The sequence below is a fragment of the Pecten maximus genome, chromosome 6 (genome assembly GCF_902652985.1).
Source record: "Pecten maximus chromosome 6, xPecMax1.1, whole genome shotgun sequence".
Classification (NCBI taxonomy): Eukaryota; Metazoa; Mollusca; class Bivalvia; order Pectinida; family Pectinidae; genus Pecten; species Pecten maximus.
In genome coordinates this window covers 18368581-18385868 of record NC_047020.1, presented here as the reverse complement: position 1 = coordinate 18385868, position 17288 = coordinate 18368581, and the positions used below count along the sequence as shown (strand labels likewise).

The 17288-nt window shown below is 34.7% G+C and overlaps 1 protein-coding gene across 1 annotated transcript; it reads left to right on the top strand.

Moving 5' to 3' along the window:
• Positions 1-1799: 1799 nt before the first annotated feature.
• LOC117330082 (cytochrome P450 2C25-like) lies at positions 1800-7486 on the top strand. The gene is made up of 5 exons (XM_033888301.1): positions 1800-2124; positions 3209-3410; positions 6232-6413; positions 6659-7102; positions 7368-7486. Exons 1-5 carry the CDS (start codon positions 1800-1802, stop codon positions 7484-7486), a joined length of 1272 nt encoding a protein of 423 aa, XP_033744192.1.
• The last annotated feature ends 9802 nt before the right edge of the window (positions 7487-17288 follow it).

The following is a 17288-nucleotide window of genomic DNA, read 5'->3' as shown; positions in this document are numbered from 1 at the left end:
TGCCATATTTAATTGATATTATACGACCGTCATTTGCATTTCAATTCAGATCAAAATAGAATCAGTTTTATATAAAGACCATTTCGTTGAAAATAATGCCCCTTTTGTTTGCTTATCAGCAAAATGACATGGTTATTTTCTGGAATATATGCGATAATTACTTTTTCCGCATGATTTGTTGGTTCACAAACAGCTGAACAAATTACATTTCAAGAGCAAGGCCCATGGTAATACATAATTCATTCTAAGAATTGTTGAAGTTAACTTACGTTTATCAAATTGTACCATAGCAGTGATGTATAGACTTTTAAACAAATACTGATATCAATGGATTTGCTATTTTGATAACCCTTACTACAGTTATCGTCATCGTGTGTAAAGGATAACGCAAAAAAAGTTCATGTTTTGACACACAAAACTGCGTTTGAGTTTTCACTTAGCTGAAATTGTTTATGAGCACAACGTTTCCAAAAAAAAAGGACTGCAAATCAAATACCTTATTTCAATGACGGAAGAAGTCGCAAAACACTATGGTCTCATTGCTCTTAATTGTTGTGTTATTCTTATGACTGTTTTAAAGATATCAAAGTCAAGACTATGTATGCTCTGTGAAAAATATTTGGCTGACTGCCAATTTACGGTTGTGATTTCAGCTGGCGTCACCTTTTCGGACGAGGTTTCTGTTTGCCAGTGTCACCTGAGCGTGGATGTTATACTAAACCACTTGTAAGGGGCGTTATGTAAATTAATCAACATTTTTGAAGCATGATTCTGAAAAGTTTATTGTAGTGATAAAGTACAGAAACACGGTAAAGTGTGCGATTCACCGTCAACAACATCCACCCCGGGCTCCTAAATTGTAAGCTCCATTGACTTCAAGTTTAAGTGCCTGAAAACGAGGTCAGGTAAGAAAACGTTTACGTATCGTTTTTGAGTTTTATTTCACTTTTTATATAGCGCGCTGACCTCACTAGTGATTTGATATAACTACATAACTACTGTATGAAGTTATTTTCAACAAAGAGATGACATGTCGAATGGGGGTCTTTGTTACAAAAAAAAAAATCCATTTTGGCAGCCATTTTGGATTAAAATTCAATAGAGTTTTAATTGAAATATCATAAACCTATATCGTAATCGAGTTGCGACAGGCCTTGTCTTTTGTTGATGTTAAAAGTAAACCATAAGTTAGTTGATGGACAACATTATTCAAGATACCTAGAGCATATATAAGATAATGGATGGGTGATATTGGAGGTGGTTTATCTAGAATAAAAAAAAGAAAGAAAAAAGTTATCCGAGTTATTGAAGTTTTGCTTTATGTACAGTTCAAGCAAGTTTGATCACTTAACTCGATGCTATATGGTGAAAATAATACAATATATTATGGGAAACAGGAAGGGATAATGGCAATTTATTGCTTGATATAGTTAGGATTAAGGAAATACCTCACTAGTTGAATATTGTGCGTGTAACACAGGAAGTGATATCAGTTTAGAATTTGGAGCCCTTTCCCCAAAAAATCCCCACCACTTCGCAGTGTGAAACGGTTTTGTGTACTTACGCTGTCTGTCTGGATTTTTTATGGGTAAAACCAATTTTAGTTTTCAGTTTCAAACACTACGTTACAGTTGCTGCGGTTTGTGTAGATCTCGGCCGGGGGTATTCCTCCAACTTTGTGACCGATATCACTTCCTGTGACGTCAATTTACTTGATTGATCTATATAAAATGTTGTGATGAAAAGATTCTTTCTTATCATCAGATACCCGAATATGTTGGATATGTTGTCTATTCAGCATGGATCCTTTGACTGTCGTTCTGGGTATATTGTCTGTCTTGTTTTTCTTAAAACTGATGCATGTTTCTGACAATGGTCCACCAGGACCTACCGGATATCCACTTGTTGGAAACTTCCCACTGTTTATATCTGGAAACAGACCGAAATTATTCGATCAATTACGACGGAAATATGGTGACGTGTTCAGCTTACAGTTAGGCAGTCGACGTATGGTGGTTATCAATGGCTACGAGGCTCGGAAGGAAGCATTTGTAAAGCAAGCTGATGTCTTCTCAGAAAGGCCGACAGCCGACTACGTCTCCATACGGTCCAGCAATGGCAAAGGTAAGAGGACTGTTTATTCTGTTAAAAATAGTCTGTAACATATGGCGTAGACCAATGGTTAATAAACTTGAAAGAAAGTAACAACTTTGAAAAGCAGGTTTTGTTCTCGGATAAGTCGTCTTAGAATTATACTTACAATTCGTCAACAAGTCTGTTACCAGACACTGCTAGGGTCAATGATATTGCTATATATGAAGTTTGTTCTATGTTAGTCATTTTAAAGTTAAAGTAGCACGAGAAAATCAATAAAGAAATGACTTCTTTGTTAAACAATATCTCCGAAAATTATACCCTCAAACGTTTGAAAAAAAAACCCCGTTTAAGTAGTCATGAAAATAAAAAGTTATATGTACAAAGCATGTACTCAGAGAGGGTAAGATATATTCACATAATACTATGTTTATTGTTTAACATTCTTGCCACAAGCAGAGTGTATCCTAGAAATATAATCAATATATTGCATCCTAGAAATAGTCTTATCTCCTATAACATAATCAATATAGTGTATCCTAGAAATATTCTTATCCCATAGGACATAATCAATATAATGTATCCTAGAAATATTCTTATCCCATAGGATATAATAAATAAGACATGTTGCATTCCCTATACGTTGCAATAGGAGCATACGGATCAATTAGATATTGTATCACTAGCCTAAGTAACCTACCTCACCTGTCATATCAGTATGGACGCTTCATCACATAGCAAGCTAGCTACTGAAAAACACAGGTTACTCAATGTACCACCATGCGCTACCAACGCATAATTGCCATCTTAAAACATATCCATGTGGAGACTATTGGTATTCAACATTTAAATTGACATTTCAGATTCCAACATGATTATTTCTCTTTTGTTCTCTTGAATCTGGAAGGTTTTCATATGACCATTGCTGTTATGAGGGCTTTCCATTACAAGCAGATTTTTATGCACACTAACTTCAAACTTGACAGGTATTGTCCTTAGTTCAGGGGAATTTTGGAAGAACACAAGGGCCTTTAGCATGCGAGCGCTGAGAGTTTGGATTCGGAAAAAAGGTCTCTGGAGACAAAAATTCTCGAAGAGGTATCAGTCTTTCTAGAAGTCATCGGGAAAAGCAACGGAGACGCCTTTGCCTTAGGGACAATTGCACAGATCAGTGTGTCAAACATCATTTGTAGCATTTCATTTGGTGAGAGGTACTCACACGATGACCAGAATTTCAAGAGGGTTATGATGATGATAGACATCCATGTAAAACTACTTTCCAAAGCGGCCATTTCAACGTTCTTCCCAGTGGTCAGGTAACTACACTGTAAGATCATCATGGTATGTTGCTGGTTTGTCAGGTAACTACACTGTAAGATCATCATGGTATGTTGCTGGTTTGTCATGTAACTACGCTGTAAGATCATCATGGTATGTTGCTGGTTTGTCAGGTAACTACCTGTAAGATCATCATGGTATGTTGCTGGTTTGTCATGTAACTACACTGTAAGATCATCAAGGTATGTTGCTGGTTTGTCAGGTAACTACATGTAAGATCATCATGGTATGTAGCTGGTTTGGCAGGTAACTACACTGTAAGATCATCATGGGATGTTGCTGGTTTGTCAGGTAACTACCTGTAAGATCATCATGGTATGTTGCTGGTTTGTCATGTAACTACCTGTAAGATCATCATGGTATGTTGCTGGTTTGTCAGGTAACTACACTGTAAGATCATCAAGGTATGTTGCTGGTTTGTCAGGTAACTACACTGTAAGATCATTATGGGATGTTGCTGGTTTGTCAGGTAACTACGCTGTAAGATCATCATTGTATGTTGCTGGTTTGTCATGTAACTACCTGTAAGATCATCATGGTATGTTGCTGGTTTGTCATGTAACTACACTGTAAGATCATCAAGGTATGTTGCTGGTTTGTCAGGTAACTACACTGTAAGATCATCATGGTATGTAGCTGGTTTGGCAGGTAACTACACTGTAAGATCATCATGGGATGTTGCTGGTTTGTCAGGTAACTACCTGTAAGATCATCATGGTATGTTGCTGGTTTGTCATGTAACTACACTGTAAGATCATCATGGGATGTTGCTGGTTTGTCAGGTAACTACACTGTAAGATCATCATGGTATGTTGCTGGTTTGTTAGGTAACTACCTGTAAGATCATCATGGTATGTTGCTGGTTTGTCAGGTAACTACACTGTAAGATCATCACGGTATGTTGCTGGTTTGTCAGGTAACTACCTGTAAGATCATCATGGTATGTTTCTGGTTTGTCATGTAACTACACTGTAAGATCATCATGGTATGTAGCTGGCTTGTCATGTAACTACGCTGTAAGATCATCATGGTATGTTGCTGGTTTGTCATGTAACTACACTGTAAGATCATCATGGTATGTTGCTGGTTTGTCATGTAACTACGCTGTAAGATCACCATGGTATGTAGCTGGTTTGTCAGGTAACTACACTGTAAGATCATCATGGTATGTAGCTGGTTTGGCAGGTAACTACACTGTAAGATCATCATGGTATGTTGCTGGTTTGTCAGGTAACTAGACTGTAGGATCATCATGGTATGCTGCTGGTTTGTCAGGTAGCTACACTGTAAGATCATCATGAAATGTTGCTGGTTTGTCAGGTAACTACCTGTAAGATCATCTTGGTATGTAGCTGGCTTGTTAGATAACTCCTTGTCAGATCATCATGGTATGTTGGTGGTTTGTGTTTTTATATCTCTGGTATACTTACGTTACACAGAGGTTAACATAGTCATATTTCGATTCCTAAACAAAGTTTGACTCCATGTACATGTAGCTACTGTTTCGTTTGCCCATTAATATTGCAAGATATACATTGCCTGTGAATATGATATTTCGCCCAATTTAAAATTAGGGCTATAGACAAACATAAGATAGAATCCAGATCAACACAAACGTGAAAAAAATAAGGATTTAATCTTACGTTTGTCAATTTCCAATTCATTTAATTTGGCCAACTTAATTCCTAACTTAATGAAATCGACAAAAACATAGGTCGATATTTGAATCAAAGATTCCTTCGGAGAAAGATACACCTAAATTTGGCCATAGTTCACTTCTGTGCGGTCATGCTTTTGTCCATGATTTTAAGAGTATGCGATTGTTCATTGAGTTACTTCATCCCAAACAAAAATAATGACGTAAGCAATATGTATTAGTATGTGACTTTCGTAAACATTAGGTGAATATACCACTCTGCTAGTGAGATCTTCTTTTTAACACTCGTTTGATAAGGCTAGTAATGTAGAGTCCTTCTTTCGATCATCAGCGGAGGGACAACAAATACAAATAATTTATCATGACCGCTGTTACAGTTATAGCTGTCAACTTATATTTCATCTGATGCTGTGACCTTTAAAACTCCTTTTATCTATTTTATTTGGTCAGATTTAATGTAAACAGATCCCGTTATCTTGTGACTAATGAGTTTAGATGTTCAAATTGGTTGACATTACTACCGATAATCCTGATAAACCTTTAAGCACAGATATACAAAATGTATCGGTGGAGTACATATAGGCGTGTTTGTGTGTCATTGACACCTGAGGTCGATATCATGACGCATAAAAGTTATCGAGAGAACATTGCATGTGTTTAAGGTCCCATACACAAAAAACATGGATAGAAGACAGTGATCTCATAACGAGATCAATAAATTCTATATGACACGGTCACGAGTGTTCAGTTCATCACACAACTCATATTAATGAGAAAGCGAGTGAAAGCAAACTCAAAATAGTTTCCATATGGACGGCATGTGTTTCACTCCGGACACATTGAGAAATGAAAACAAGCGTGTAATGTAGGGTGACATCACTGTTGCCATAGTAAAATAAAAGGACTATGCAATATTTGAAACCGGAATCTCAATCTATATATTAATCCTTTCCTGTTAGGTTTTACGTAATCTAGAAAAAACATTTTCGAGTCATGGAAATAACAGAAAGTAAATAGGAAAATCATATTGTATTACATCGTATGTTTTTCACAACTTAATGGAAATATTAATTTTATCTTAGAGAAAACTATAATTTTTAATTGTGAGTTGATATATTTTAATTGTTCTATGTTCCTTACAGATATATTCCTGGTGATGTAACTGGGGTAGAGGCGATGGGTACGAATTATGACAATATAAAGCGATTTCTGCAAGAACAAATAGACAAACACCGGGCTTCGTTTCAAAAAGAAAACGTCAGAGACCTTATCGACGCCTTCATATTGGAGGAAATGACTCGTGGGAAGACCGATTACTTGGAGGGTACGTGTTTCTCGTAGGCAACTACCGGAAATGCATTTTTCTTATTATTCATTTATTGATCTATTCATTGATGCGTTATTTACTTATTTTCATATTTTGTTTTGTTTTTGTTAAGCACGAACGTTTTTTGGGTTGAACACGTTAGATTGAACTTGTTACTCATAGTTATATTAATTAAAAACAAGTTGTCAATTACTATAAACTTTCACCAATGAATTTAATAAGATACCAATTGAACTTTTCAGATGAAAATTTGGCAATAGTGTTATACAATTTGTTTGTTGCTGGAACTGAAACAACATCTACAACAATCAAGTGGGCCATCTTGTATATTATTTCGAACCCACACGTACAGACTAAATTACGTAATGAAATTAACGACGTCATGGGATTGTCAAGGGCGCCATCGATGACGGACAAACCGGAAATGACGTACATGGATGCGTTTATGCATGAAACATTCCGAATGGGTAATTTAGTACCATTCTCTCTACTACATGGGGTAAAAAAGGACGTCACTTTCAAGGGTTACACTATACGTAGGGAGGACCTTGTAGTTCATAACCTTGAGTCTGCCTTATTTGACGAATCCCTGTTTGAAGATCCTCGTACCTTCAACCCAGACAGATTTATCGGCGAAGACGGAAAGCTCAACGGAAAAGAACACACAGTTCTAGCATTTTCTTTAGGTAATTAAGTATACATCATTATAGAAATGAAACATTTACATACATCAAACACATATAGGGTCTTTCGAATAATTCATTTCAAAAGCATTGTCATAATCGATTTAAATTCAAAATGAATAATGAAAACATACATATAATCATTTTTTTTTACCAGGAATATTACGTGACAATTTCAGTTATATTTTAGAAATTAGACAGTGACAAAAATTACTTTGGCTGGATTGATATTTTTAATCAATTGCATTTCTTATTTTCATGTATAAAGGAAGAAGAGTATGTTTCGGCGAAAGTCTAGCGAGGATGGAAGTCTTCTTGTTTCTGACGTCGCTGCTGCAAAGATTCAAGCTTCTACCAGAAGATGAAAAAAGCCACTTGAACCAATAGCCGGAATAGTTAATCATCCTCAAGAATTCAGGTTCAGGGCCATCAAAGTAAACTAACCATTGTATAATGTAGTTCTGGATTATAAACTAACCATTGTATTATCCAGTTCCGGATTGTAAGTATAATTACTGTAAGATATATTTCCTAATCATAAACTAACTAATCCATTCTGGACAGAAGTATTTCATTCTATGTGGATTACATTAGAAACAATGAAATTAAGCCGCATGACCAAATAAAAATTCCAATTTGGTATAATACCAGTATTAAAGTGAATAATACCTCAATTGGTTTTTTGTTTTTTTTTTGTTTTTTTATCAAATTTGGTTTGATAAAGGAGTAAGATATCTGTCGGACTTGATTTGTAAAAGTAATAACTGCATGTATTCTTATGGAGATTTTTGCAGAATATATGATTTTCCCCACCCCATACACTCTTTTACGGGCTGAGACAAGCTATTAGAAATGTTTAGTCAAAACCACACCATAGTCGACTTTGCACATCTTTTTATTCCAATTTATTTGGAAGCTTTTATAAGAAAACAAGAAATGCTGTAGCGATATTTACGACATTTGTATTTCTAGATTCAAGTCATTGAGATGGCTCCAGTCCAGGCTTATACATAGAATATTGGCAACAAATGACCTAACTAAGCTAACTATATATATGATGATCCTTTTTGTACATTTTGTAAAGAAGTTGAAATACTTTTACATGTGTTTTATGAATGTGAACACGTTGAGAGGCTGTGGATAATTGGATTAAAAAACCTCTATATGTTTAAATCTCTCAAAAAAGGAAATATTGTTTGGAAAAATAGGTAAACAATATGACATACATCACCTGATTATACTCATTGTTAAACAATATATCTATAAACAATGTATCAAAGGGGAACAACTCATGTTTTAAAGTATAGAGAATACTTGTGGATTATTACAATTTGGGAAAATATACATCAATCAAAAATAGTAAGTACATTTTATTCACTTCGAATTGAGGCTTTTTCATTATCTTTTTGTTCAACAGAAAGAAAAGAATTGTTTTGTGCATTTTGTCATCACTTCTGTAATATAATCTTACATGGATTATGCTGCCTTCTATGAAAGTTTTTTTTTCTCATATATTATTCACCTTCATACTTTGTATTAAAGTTATATATATATATGTAAACATAAATGACACAACAAGACAATTCCGGTTGAACATCGCTAACGTTTTCAAGCCGTGTATCGGCTATCTTCAGGCGATTACTTTTTAATGCTTTAATGGAATTGTCTTGTTGTGTCATTTATGTTTACATATTTAAGCGATACACAATATCACCATCAAGTTGATCTATATAAACTTTGTCGTTTGTGTATGTAAGTGTGTATGAAAGTTGTCTTTGTTTCTTTCTGCATCATGTGATTACTTTATGTGGAAAATCTTAATAAAAACGTCAAAAGTGAAAATAATAATAATAATAAAATAATAATAACTACTGTATGATATAGTTCCGGATCATACTAAAATCACAACACAAGTTACACGTGATACATGCATTGTGATATGTGCGATGTTGATGTGGGTGATCAATATTTTCATATGCCGTAATAGATAACTATTATTAATACCACTTGTATACTTTTGTTGTGTACACAGCAAAATTGTAATGTGATTTCAGCATGATAAAGCTAGAAAAAAGTTGTTTGTGTAAGCATACCGACATTAATTATTCAGAAACTGAAGCTAAACCTGTTACAATACGTTGTTGTTGTATTTTACAAAACTATTAACAATATGATTGTTGTTATTTAGACTGTCGCTTGTTAGTGATATGTTATATACATAATGTATGTTATAATAAGCTTTCATGATCAATAAGGAGCAAAACATAGAAAAGAATTACATAGACTTTAGATAATATGTATAATGTAATTACAATGTTTGAGTCAAAGTCATATGTACCGTTATAAAGATACACATAGGAAATACAGATATTGATCATTTGGTGTATATGTTTTGTGTCCTTTTATATTGACCTCCATGAAACTCTGTTTTTTTTTCAATAATTTAAACAACATCAAATAAAGTAATGGCCACTGTACATGTAAATTATATATTTACATTCTGTGTTGCATTTGTCTATATGTCGTTAGTAAATTAAATTGTATTCATGAGACAGTATACTACAATTTACAGTGATTCGGTCAATGTAGGAATACAGCTCCAAGTGTTGTAGGTTAAACAATGGCCGCCAGTTACCTTCGACCTAGAGAGCTTTGGAATGCTAGCCTTTATTTACAGAAGCCACAACGAAAAATAAAGCAACGTCACAAGTTATGAGAGTATTATTTTATAGTAAGAAAAGGGTCGTCAACACGAAATTATTATAAGTGTCATTCTTGATCTATACGAAATATGATCAAATTGCCATTGTCGTCACATTCACAGGGGCTCGTTTCGGATTTCCAGAAATGAAAGACACGACAACAATATAACTATTTATAAAAAAAATCTTGTTTAAATATCGGAAGTATCGACATGGTTTCCGGTTGTGTATGTGTAGACCTACTGGATTTTAGTTTTGTAGTTATTCACTGATGTCAAAGGCATACTTTACAAAATCGAGCCCCTGTGAAGTTGAAAATCGTCTGCTAAGTTAGCGACACTGAGTTGACCGGTTAGACTCGAGTCTGTTTTGAACGAAATATCCTTAGAATCGTTTTCCCCTACTGTTAAGACGACTTTCATTTAGAATCTAAACGCTGATATTCTTCTTGAAATAACGTAAATCCAGTCGATGGAAATATACGTGTTTCCGAGGAATGAAGTCACTCCTGGGCAATGCCCGTTCAAAGCCGCATCACTTATAAATGTTAACTGTATATCATTGCGCAGAAAAACGGTTTCGTTTTGATAATTAAGTTTTACGATTGATTATTTTGTCTACGTTATTTGTAATACAAAAGATACCATTTGCGCATTACGTTGATAATAAAATGATTAACAAAATCGATTTTTTTTTTAAAAATCCATGTACTATTTTGTTTGCAAAAAAACACACGACCATGTTCCGGCTGTTCCAACGACTGACAAAAAATCTGCTGATTGTCGGTAAATCGGGAATTATGAATTTCTTATATGAATTATAGCATTTAAAAAACATATAAAAGCTTTGGAAGCAAACAAATCATAATGTGCTAACGCACATTATGTTATCTGTTTGCAAAGCTCTGGCATTCAAAAAGATCATAAATACAATACAAAAACAGTTCAATGCTTAAATAACATAGTAACAGAAATGACGAAAGAAGACAATTTTATGACTCGTGCCCTGGCTGAGCCTCGAACTCACTATCTACGGCACCAAATCGCCTAGTCAGAATACCCACAGCTCATACCGCTGCGTCACATCCATGTTTTCGAAAAGGCCGTTAATCATAATAAGAAGAAGTTGATCCACATACTTTTACAGTATTTGGAGGCGATATGGAAAATAATAGACGAGATTAACGGATGTCAGTTTGATAAACACGAATAAGTATAAAGAAAACCGTACGCTAGAATTCAGAATGAAGATGGGTATATGTTACAAAATCACTTCTCGCCAAACTAGAATTCATGTATCCTCAATGATTTGAAAAGTTAAAGCAATGAAAAAGAAAATAATATACCATCGTCTGTATTTATTTTAATTCGCTGTGGTTGCAGTTGGTTTTATTGCCATATAAATAACAAGTCTGTCGGTGTTTTACAGATATTCTATGTTTAAAAAGATGTCTCTGGTCTGTACCGATGTGACAAGCAGTTAAAGGGTAGGGCTGAGGGACAAATAGCAAGTCTCTGTTTTCCCTCGACCATTCCTATTTCCTTCGGTCTCGGGAAACTAGCAACTTGCCATATCCCTCAATCCCACAATTAAATGTATCATGTAGAAATGTTAACTAAAATCAAACCGTCACGAGGTACCAAACGATATCCGGTTATAGTTCGAGTTAGAACAACTGAACACGGAATACAATAACATGTACATGTAGTTTGATGAACATTATTCACAACGTGAACAGGAAGAATTATTTTGTAATTACAATGTATCAGCTGTAACTACGGGGTTAATAAGCCCCGCCCCTTTCTGTATTCTGTTTAAATTACAGGCTGTTTTGAGTTAATCTATTCTTTCTTTTGATTTAATTTCAAGAATATCACTTAGCCTCAACAGCCGTATGTTTTGTTTTAATTGTTCAACATCTAAATTATATTTAAAATCATTGTATTTTTGTCGTATCTATAATCCTTCACTCATAATCTTATGACAGATTACACGTGTAGGCGTCTTTCGTACGGCAGCTCTAAAATCAAATGCACATATTCCCAACTCATCAGGTCTTTATATGGAATGTCTTCTTACATATCAGGCAGCAGCTGGAAACACCATCTAGTAAGAGTTACTTCCCTTCCCTCGCTAGTGGTATATCTTTATTTCCTCCTCAAAAAACACACACAATTACACAGATGTACGTAAACAAACATATCCTGTAAAGTAAAACGAACCAGAAAACATCGATAAAACAAAAAGACAAAACCGAAGGAATATCATAGATTTACATTTACCTACATTCCCTAATGATTTTATATTGAACAGTTATACAGTAAAAGATTTGGCATTTAGCAACTGGAGCAGAAAAAAACCTATTGGCGTTACACAACTGTCAAGGAAAGAAAACTATTGGCGTATTTCGACAGTGAGAGAAAAAAAAACTGTTTGCGTTTTAAAGACCGCGACAGAAAAAAATGCTGGGGTATAACGACCGTGATAGGAAAAACATATTCACGTTACAAAATCTGGCAAATACTATTAGTGAATAATGGCCGTGACAGAAATATATATATATATATATATAGTTGAAAAATATAAATTCAACACGACAACTGTTGTGTTTCGCTAACGTTTTCAGGCCTAACGGCCATCTTCAGGCGATTCATTTATTAACGTCTTGGTTACCACATTATGACGTCACATACAATATAATAACACCAGGGGAGTTAACGTTACTAATTTTACTAATATATTTTTCAACTATTTAATCGATAGTTTTATTCTATATATATACATTTGTTACGGGGAGGATATAGGCGTCATAACGATGGCGTTTCGATGACTAACTAGTACGGTAAATCTGAGGTGACAGTTGTGTGATAGCCACAGAGCAGTCATGTAAAATACTTAGTTAACAGAGGCTGATCAACTGAGATCCTAGGTATGGTTTTGAAATCAACAAAATTACCATCGAGCAATATAACAAAAGAAAAACGAGGCAGATACCAATCCCGTATGATTCTACCAGCTGACAAGGGTAAGACCATAGTCGTCATGAACACCAATGATAATGAGGCCAAGTGTCATGATAATGTTACAGGACAATAAGACATTTGAAAAGCTGCAGACCAACGAAACACAAAAGTTTTAAAGGCGTCTAGTAGCTATCCTGACAAAATTGCAGCAAGACAGCAAGCAGCTTAAGGAAGGCCAATACAGATTTACCAGAAACGCTTCGGCACTGATATGGGGAGTCCAGTGTCACATATAATAGCAAATACATTCATGGAGAATCTGGACCAAGAGGCGATATCCACATCACCCCGAGAATAAAAGCCATGTTTATGGAAACGGTAGGTTGATGACAAACTTGAGGTAATCAAGAATTATCATGGAAGGATCACCCATATCAACACCATACTTGTGAAGAAGAAACCAACAGCACTAAGCATTTCAATGACACTCTAATAGTAAAAAAAAGAAGACGATACCGTAAAGGTATTGGTACTTATGATTAAATGGCTAGCGCAGCAATTACTAGATAGAATATCATATCATATGACACTGTGTTTTACCTTCTTTTCCTTCTAATGTTCATACCCAGGGGGTTCATCGTGGTTCATCGGTCCAAACTTAGCAATCCCAACATGACCACGTCTAGTGATGCGAAACAAGAGATTCCTCCTATCGTAAAGAACTTGATAAACCTACTTTAAACATTACGTTCGAAATGTCTGTGGGCTAAATCAAAACGTCTACTTTCCGAATTTGAAAAAATCATTAATATATTTTAATTTGATTATTTTTGTTGAAAGGAAAACCAATAAATTTGATGTTCTTGAAATACCTGAAAGATATTCTTATTTCGCAAAACATCCGATTAAATTTAAAAGATAAAAGGAGGTATTGTCATAGTTTTCAAAAATAGTATTGAACATTAATTACCGCCTCAAAACAGTAGTTCTGAATATGATCGGTAATGTGCATATTCCCTCCGAAACTTCTTAGCATTAAATGCTGATGCTTTTTCTGAGCTCGAACGAGAAATTATTTCTCAAACGACAATACACAAGTTGTGTTAATCGGAGATTTCAATTCCAAGACGCAGTTGAAACCAGGTTATATAGATCTTGACAACAGTCTTGTTATTGTTTTAAATATTGATCACAATGATTATTTATTTGATGTAATGCATGACGCTGAGAAATTACAAGATTTACATATACTTTCAGCAAGATGTACGCAACGGAACCCGAAAATGACTAATTTTGGAAATACGTTTATTGAGTTTTGTCAGCAAAGTAATATGTATATTGCCAATGGTAGAATTTGAAAAGACTAGTACATTGGCAAACCTACATGTAATAACTAGACAGTTATACTTAGTATATTATCTTTTGGTCTCCTCGGAGTTATTCGTTGTATAAATGAATTTGAACTTTCAGTCTTTGACCCCTTGTTTTCAGATGAACATTGTAGGATTAAATACATTATCTGTGAGTCAGCAATAAACTCTAACAGTGCCCATAACTCTCATAATACAGAAACAATAAGGTTGATTATGTAAAATGGAAAACAATCATAGATTAACCAAACAGACAATATTGATCTGTTAAATCATGTACGTGATCGATTAGCTAATACACAAACTGTTTCTAGAGCTGAAACAGATAATGTTATATAAAATATGTGCAATATTTTTGCAACGAATGCCTCTAATGTATTTGGTAAGAAATAAATAAATATAAACCTACGAATAGCAATAATACCCCCCCCCCCCCCCCAAAAAAAAAACAAAAAAACAACAAACAAAACCACAACAAAAACAACAACAAAAAACCATGGCACGCTTATAAATGTTTTAGTGGTACGGCTCTCTGAATCCAACAAGACAATGAACAAGTAGATGGCGTTTAAGAAAATCTGGGAGACAGTATGCCGAATAGCCATGTCTACGTAGCAAATATAAGATGCTTCCACATTGCGGAAATGGGATATGATTTTGTTTATATATATAAATTCTATGGACACAACAAAGCCAAAAGAGAGGCAATTTGAAGTGAGAAATAAAGGAAAGTTTTGAAGAGAAAACGAAAGATCGAAAATGAAATTGCCTTAATTAACAGAATTAAATTTAATTAAATTTAAACAGAAACGAGACCGCAGGTAAAACCCTTACTACTTTATCACAAGACGGAAAGGGAGGCAACTGGGCATCACTTACAAACAAACCACAGTTGTGTTGTAACCTTGATGGTGAAATATTGTCAAGGCAGGTAACAAAACGTGTATACTAAACAAGCTGTCGCAACTGCCTACCAACGGCAGAGATAACAGAAAATTCTCAAAAGTTCCTGGCCATTTCGTGATATGACAACTCAATGAATACAGTTTTGTTTTAAGGGTCATCTATATATAAACAATGACAACTAAAAAGGATAGATATCCACAAATGTGCATCAACTTAGTCATGTTATATGCTACAGTGTTTGTCCGAGCTGTAGAAGCCGACAGTTTCTTCTGTAAAGTTTCTTTGTTGCGATTATATACTCAATAGCCTAATCATGTCAACCGAATGTCCCTATTGCATGCTATATGTGCATGTAAGCATAACGACATGAGCTAATCTTGTTCCCCTAAAACATCCAATTTTTGCTTTACAACAGCCTAACAATTCACATTCCAACAGCACATTGTTAGCCATGATAAATCCTAACAATTGACCAAATTACCTCTGTTAAGTCTATCATACTAGTGATGTATAGGCTCACAAAATATTACTGAATTTTATTATTTAGGTCACCCTTAGCCAGTCGTAATATTAGGCTTATATTATGCATCACAGTAACTCATTAATGCACACATGCCATGATCAGGCATACTTTGTCAAAACAAAAAAAAGGAAATACGCACATTTCGGGTTAAAAGATAGAACAGATATTGTTATGATGGGAGTACCAGACTAAAGTTTGTTTTAGTGTCTTATTGTCGCCACATAATCATGTCCATGTATATACCGAGGATGCAGTAGTGAGAGTGATTGAATTTCTTGCGACATTTTTTAGGAGACCTAATCTCTCAACAAACTATTAGCAATACCCATGGAAACAATCTGTGACCCTGGCTTTGCCGCTTGTTTTATTGGAATACCCTTTGGAACAAAGTGTGACCCTCACTTCGATGTATTGTTTTTGCTCTCATACGAGATTTATTCTAGAATAACGTATTGCTATAAGGATATATCTTTCACTACTCTTTCACATCGGCCGCTTGCCTCGATCTTTACTAACATATAATAAACAGGAAATAGGAACATGTTTTGAGCGGATTTGACTTTATGCACGTATGAACACTTATTTTATTATGATCATTAAATGCGAATGATAGCTGTAAATAATATTTAAAAATATAGCCTAAAAAGAGGCATTTCGAAAACGCTTTTTTGTAATATTAAGACATCAGATCATAGTAAAAAGGTCGTTTTCAAGACATATCATCTTATTGTGGAGTTAAGGACCATTTTCAGAAATATGAATACTTCACTTCAACTCAGCGGTTGAACAATTTTCCTTAAAATAGACATGTTCAGAGTGGATGTATATGTATTAATGCCATATTTGATTGATATTATACGACCGTTATTTGCATTTCAATCCAGGTAAAAATAGAATCAGTTTTATATAAAGACCATTTCGTTGAAAATAATGCTCCTTTTGTGTGCTTATCAGGAAAATGACATGGTTATTTTCTGGAATATATGCGATAATTACTTTTTCCGCATGATTTGTTGGTTCACAAACAGCTTAACAAATTACATTTCAACAGCAAGGCCAATGGTAATACATAATTCATACTAGGAATTGTTAAAGTTAACTTACGTTTATCAAATTGTACCATAGCAGTGATGTATAGACTTTTAAACAAATACTGATATCAATGGATTTGCTATTTTGATAACCCTTACTACAGTTATCGTCATCGTGTGTAAAGGATAACACAAAAAAGTTCATGTTTTGCCACACAAAATAAAAATATTTGGCTGAGTGCCAATTTACGGTTGTGATTTCAGCTGGCGTCACCTTTTCGGTCGAGGTTTCTGTTTGCCAGTGTCACCTGAGCGTGGATGTTACACTAAACCATTTGTAAGGGGTGTTATGTAAATTAATCAACACTTTTGAAGCATGATTCTTAAAAGTTTATTGTAGTGATAAAGTACAGAAACACGGTAAAGTGTGCGATTCACCGTCAACAACATCCACCCCGGGCTCCTAAAGTGTAAGCGCCATTGACTTCAAGTTTAAGTGCCTGAAAACGAGGTCAGGTAAGAAAACATTTGCGTATTGTTTTTGAGTTTTATTTCACTTTTATATAGCGCACTGACCTCACTAGTGTTTTGATATATTTTGTGACGTTTACAGGGTCCGTATCAGTCACTACTGATGATCCATATTGTCTAACATATAATTAGTTTTACTCGAGTCCTCAGTGCAAAAATATAC